Source organism: Quercus suber, unplaced genomic scaffold (assembly GCF_002906115.3).
Source record: "Quercus suber isolate HL8 unplaced genomic scaffold, Cork oak 2.0 scaffold_458, whole genome shotgun sequence".
NCBI lineage: Eukaryota > Viridiplantae > Streptophyta > Magnoliopsida > Fagales > Fagaceae > Quercus > Quercus suber.
In genome coordinates, this window is record NW_027069909.1 from 226,489 (window position 1) to 232,288 (window position 5,800).

General features: G+C 34.9%; 1 protein-coding gene across 1 annotated transcript; it reads left to right on the forward strand.

Moving 5' to 3' along the window:
• Positions 1-339: 339 nt before the first annotated feature.
• LOC112025016 (sugar transport protein 5) lies at positions 340-5,063 on the forward strand. Its single transcript, XM_065762422.1, has 5 exons — positions 340-581; positions 1,081-1,400; positions 2,027-2,659; positions 4,349-4,791; positions 4,879-5,063. The coding sequence occupies exons 1-5, from the start codon at positions 443-445 to the stop codon at positions 4,910-4,912; spliced, it is 1,569 nt and encodes a 522-aa protein (XP_065618494.1). The 5' UTR covers positions 340-442; the 3' UTR covers positions 4,913-5,063.
• Positions 5,064-5,800: the final 737 nt, after the last annotated feature.

The window sequence follows — 5,800 nt, forward strand, 5'->3', positions numbered from 1 at the left end:
ATTAATCAGCTAGGATTTATGTATTCAAAGATTGAGTTTTTAGTTTACTTCCAATTGTGATATGTTGAATTAAAGCCAATATATATATATATATATATATATGTTTTGAATTGCAGGAGGTGTAACAGCAATGGGGCCATTTCTGGAGAAGTTCTTCCCATCAATTCCAAAGAAAATGGCAGAGGCAAAGCCAAATCAATATTGTATATTCGAACAGCTACAAAAAACGCGGAAAATAGAATTATATATATATATATATATATATATACTTGGCTGAACCACCTGTCTTCCATACTATTTGGAGTGTGATAAATAGGAAAACTTGTGGTTAGAAATCTCTAAAGTCAGACAATCGATCTCCTCTTTTTCTTTTTCTTTTGTATTAGCAACTTCAGGTCTCCATACTAGCCAGAGTCAGCAAGTTAGGAGAGAAACTAAAGAAATGGCAGGAGGGACTTTTGCCACCCAAGGACGTGACCCTAGGCACGCAGAAGATGGAGCTATAACGGGGTCCGTCGTCATAATCTGCATTGTTGCGGCTTCAGCTGGGTTGATTTTTGGCTACGATGTTGGCATTTCTGGTTAATTACAGCTCTCTCTCTCTCTCTCTCTCCACATGCATGGGATTTTTTTAACAGATATGATAGAATTTGAATCAATGACGTCTACTACAGAATAATACCTCTTTATGATTAGGCTAGGATGCCAATCAATTCTTTGTGTGGACAAGATTCAAACACAAGTATTTAGTTGAACTAATTAGAACCCACCATAGGTATTGGATTTTCGTATGGAATTGCATGAACCAATATAATATGTGTAGTTTTTATCTTTTAGTTGTAACAATATATTACTGAATATCTAATCATTCATTCTTTCCAAAATTTCTCTTCATACTAGCTAATTCACGACCTTGTAATTTTGTACAAGATTGGTTGTACGAACGTAACTTTTTTTTTTTAGTGTATTAATCAGCTAGGATTTATGTATTCAAAGATTGAGTTTTTAGTTTACTTCCAATTGTGATATGTTGAATTAAAGCCAATATATATATATATATATATATGTTTTGAATTGCAGGAGGTGTAACAGCAATGGGGCCATTTCTGGAGAAGTTCTTCCCATCAATTCCAAAGAAAATGGCAGAGGCAAAGCCAAATCAATATTGTATATTCGATAGTCAAGCACTTACTGCATTTACATCCTCATTGTACATATCTGGTTTGGTGTCATCTCTTATAGCCGGTCGTGTCACCACAACTACAGGGCGTAGGGGCATTTTGATTATTGGTGGCTTCATCTTCATGATCGGTACAATACTTAGTGTTGTTGCCGTGAATGTTGCAATGCTCATTTTGGGACGCCTCCTCCTTGGATTTGGGGTTGGTTTCACAAATCAGGTTGTCCTCTAACCAATGATAGCCTATCTTTTATAACGTGTATACAATAACAGCCCTTACGCGCCATATATTAAACAAAGGTGAGGTGAAGCCATGACATGGGTAAATGTGAAAGGACAACATTTCCATCCAATACTCCAATGTATAAAATTAGAATACAAGATCAAAACAAGCATGTAATGTCAGCATGTACGTACAGTTGTAAGATCCACAGATTCTTAGTCGGCTACCAACCAAACTCAACTTAATTAAAATGCTTATTGTATACTTTCTAACAAATTAAATATTTTTCTTATTTCTTTTTTCACACGGATTGGATTTGGGTCCAGTGTCCTGTACACTTACAGTTGTAAGATCCACAGATTCTTAGTCGGCTACCAACCAAACTCAACTTAATTAAAATGCTTATTGTATACTTTCTAACAAATTAAATATTTTTCTTATTTCTTTTTTCACACGGATTGGATTTGGGTCCAGTGTCCTGTACACTTACTGACAAATGACAAGCATTAGACATGTGTCAACATTCCTTCGAGTTTTGCTCTCTATACTAAGGACATTAGTTTATGAACTATTTTTAGAAACATTTTATAAAAAAAATGATAAAGTAATCTATACGTACACAGGCAGCCCCAATATACGTATCAGAGATGGCACCACCAAAATGGCGAGGCGCATTCACCACAGCCTTCCAATCCTTCCTCAGCGGAGGGGTGCTATTTGCAACAATAATAAACTGGTTTGCGTCTAAGATGGGCGAAAACGGGTGGCGATTTTCTCTCGGCTGTGCCGGAATTCCTGCCATCATCATGACAGTGGGTGCATTCTTCATTCCAGACACACCCAGCAGCCTCATCCAACGGGGTCTACTTCAAAAAGCCAGGCAATCCCTCGTCCAAGTCCGTGGCATGGACTCGGACACGGAAGCCGAGCTCAACAATCTGATCAACTACCATGAAGCAGCCAAAGCCGCCACTAAGCAACCTTACAAGACCATATTCCAAAGAAAGTATCGTCCACACCTTGTGATAACGGCAGCTATTCCAGCGTTTCAGCAGTTGACAGGGATCAACATTGTGGCCTTCTATGCGCCTGTTTTGTTTCGTTCTATTGGATTAAGTTTGAGTGGTTCTTTGATTGGAGCTATTATACTTGGTTTCATCCAATTTTCGGCTACATTTGTTTCAGCTTATTTTGTTGATAGGTTTGGACGTAGACTGTTGTTCTTGGAAGCTGGTGTCCAGACTATCCTCTGCCAGGTTAGTTAGGGAATTGACTAAAATTTTTCACCACCCTTTTTTTTGCAACATTAACCATGACTTAATAAGAGCATTAGTATCAGAAAATACTACTCTATTCTATTTTACCATCTCAAAAAGTTATTTTATCAATTATACCATCTCATTATACAATACTTTCAGCATCCCAAACTTTTATTTTCCTATTTTACTTATTAAAATAATATATCTACACAATAAAATAATATATTTTCCCTAATCACCATCATTTATTCTTTCTTTCTCCCAATCACCATCACAATAAAATATTAGTTTTTTTTTTTTAGAATTGTGCTACAGTGCAATTCTATCTTTAGAATTGCACTGTAGCATTATTGCAAAATTTTTTGCAATAGTTGGTGTTTACAATTCCAGATGTGTGAGGTTTTTAAGAGAAAAATGCTAAATGAAGCTTAGATATGGCATTTGCAATTCTGGATGTTGATGCTCTAACTTATTAAGGTAGTTTCTCAAAAAAAAAAAAAAAATACTTATTAAGGTGTGTTTGACCTTGGTTTAAAAAATCAACTTTTTTTACTGTTTAATTTATTTTTGTTATTATTTATGAGTTTTATTGCACTTTTTGGTACTATTTATGGGACTCATTATACTATTTCAGTTACTTTTTAGCTTTATTTACAGTACTTTCAGCAAAAAAAAATTCGGTTTCAGCTAAATAAGTTATTTCCAAACGGATTTTAAGATTATTTACCTCAAAAAAAAAAAAAAAAAAAAAACTTACTAAAGTACTATAGATAAAGGTAGAAGTTAGTTGAAATAGTACAGTAAAACTTATGAATAGTACCAAAAAGTGTAATGGGACCCATGAATAATAGAAAAAATAAGCTGAATACTAAAATAAGTTGATAAAAATAATCTTTACTAAACGGACACTAAATACCCATTTGGATTCAGCCCATTAGCATCTAGCATCTGCCCCTTTTTTTTTTTTAGAGAAGGTGTTTATGTGGCTGTAGTGGTTTTCTAGTGGGTCCTGTGCACTGTTTATAGGACCTACAAACCTCTTTTTTCAACAAAACTTTTATTAAAAATGGATTTCACGGTACTATCCACACATTTAAAAATTATTTTGCTACAGTGTTTTCAATTTTCAGTTTTCAACCAAATAAGTTGTATCCAAACGAACCTTAAGATTGTCATTGACACCACTTTTAGTATGCACTATTTTTTTTTTTTTTTTTTGGAATGCATTGATCACAATAAGTTTTTTTTTTTTTTTTTTTTGAGAAGCTGATTACAATGGGTAAAATTATGAAAAATGTTGTGATCCTAAACTTATTGTATACAATTTCAATAATCACTAATAATTTACTAAAAAACCACTTACAAACTAAAGTTGTAATAAACATGATGGATGTCACAAGGAAATAGTAAGTTAAAAAGGGAAATTATTGGTCGTAGAATGCAAACTAATAATTTTTCAATTAAAAATATGTTAAAGATATTACTAAATTTATTGTGTAGTAATTACTAGTATCACTCATAAATATTCTATCCATGGTACAAAACTCTCATTTTTCATCTCATTAAGGCTCAATCTCTGGTAGTATCATTCATGATAAATAAAAATTTTGATTATTTATTTTGGACTTTCCCCTAACTTTTATTGATATGTACTTAATTAATTGTGTTGTTATGTACGTGGTGCAGTTGGCCTTGGCATATATATTTTCAGCAGAACTAGGGACTGCAGGCACATCAAGTTTCTCAAAGGGATCAGGCGTTCTGGTACTGATCCTAATGTGTATAATCTCCGCCGGATTTGGGTGGTCATGGGGACCTCTAACGTGGATTGTGCCGAGCGAAATCTTGCCGTTGGAAGTCAGACCAGCCGGGCAAGGCATAGGCATTGCCAGCAATTTTTTGTTGACGTTCATCCTGTCTCAGGCGTTCTTGTCCATCTTATGTAAGATGAAATTTGGGGTGTTCTTGTTCTACGCCGGGTGGGTTCTGATAATGACCGCTTTTGTGGCGCTCTTTTTGCCGGAGACTAAGGGGATTCCCTTACAAGAAATGGGCAAAATCTGGGAAGGCCATTGGTTCTGGTATCGATTCGTTGAAGACCCTTCTTCAAACTATGCAAATCTGATTGGGTAAGTTTAATAAGTTATTGCAAAACTTTGTTTGTGACTCAACTGCTGGGACTAGGGGAGTTTCTTATTACTTTCATTTCGATACAGCGGGAATCATAATCAGCCAGGACGTTCACTTTGATCTTTGGGAAGTGAAACGGAACTCATCAGTGTGGTCGATGATTTGACTACTGTTGTATAGAGGGATTAGATCGCAGCTAGATTAGCTTATTTTTTTTGTTGAACAGAAATCATGTACTTGCTTTGTTAACCAAATAAATTTTATTCTTGCATTTGTTGAATATTATCTATAGAATTCAAGAATTCTGCCAAGATCAGCATGGTGCGCGCATGCACACGTTCAAAAGTACAATTCAGCGATTAAACTCGACATTCTAAACTTGAAATCAAAATTAACCTTGAGGATTGATGTTCGAGATGCTTACAAGTGTGCTCATATGATCAATCACTACTTCTAGTTCTGGGAACACCTCCTGCATATTATATATGTTAACACCAAAGACCTGTTTGCCTAAGATCCTACGTGATTATTAGGTAAACAACCGTATGCTCATTAAATTATGACAAAAATAAGGCTAAGATTGAATAAACTCATGACACAATAAGACAAACAGATTTGAAGAACCCTGCAGCACATCCTCTTTGGTTTCTAGGATATTCGATCGTTGTCATTTTTTGTGGTTGGTTGGGATGTGACCACCCAGGGCTCAAGCTCAAATCCAGCATCAACATTCTTTTCCTCCTTTGGGATACTTGAATGACTTGATAGCACACGGGAAATAAAAAATAGTCCGATTATCATAAACATTTAGGATTTAGCTATAGGTATGAGGCCCCTCTACGCTAAAGTGGAAATGAAATCATGAATTCAATCCAATACACGAGTATGTGAGTGTATTTTCCTAGAAATAAAAAATTAAAAAATAAAAATAAAAAAATAAAAAACCCTTTTAACAGCCAGAAAATAATGTAAAATTCAGAAAAATTGCCCAAAGACAGGAAATGATAG

Excerpts from the sequence above, each read along its gene's own strand:
- LOC112025016 (XM_065762422.1), top strand. The coding sequence starts at position 443 with ATGGCAGGAGGGACTTTTGCCACCCAAGGACGTGACCCTAGGCACGCA. Across the intron at positions 1,401-2,026 it reads GGGTTGGTTTCACAAATCAG|GCAGCCCCAATATACGTATC; the intron begins GTTGTCCTCTAA and ends ATACGTACACAG. Across the intron at positions 4,792-4,878 it reads AACTATGCAAATCTGATTGG|CGGGAATCATAATCAGCCAG; the intron begins GTAAGTTTAATA and ends ATTTCGATACAG.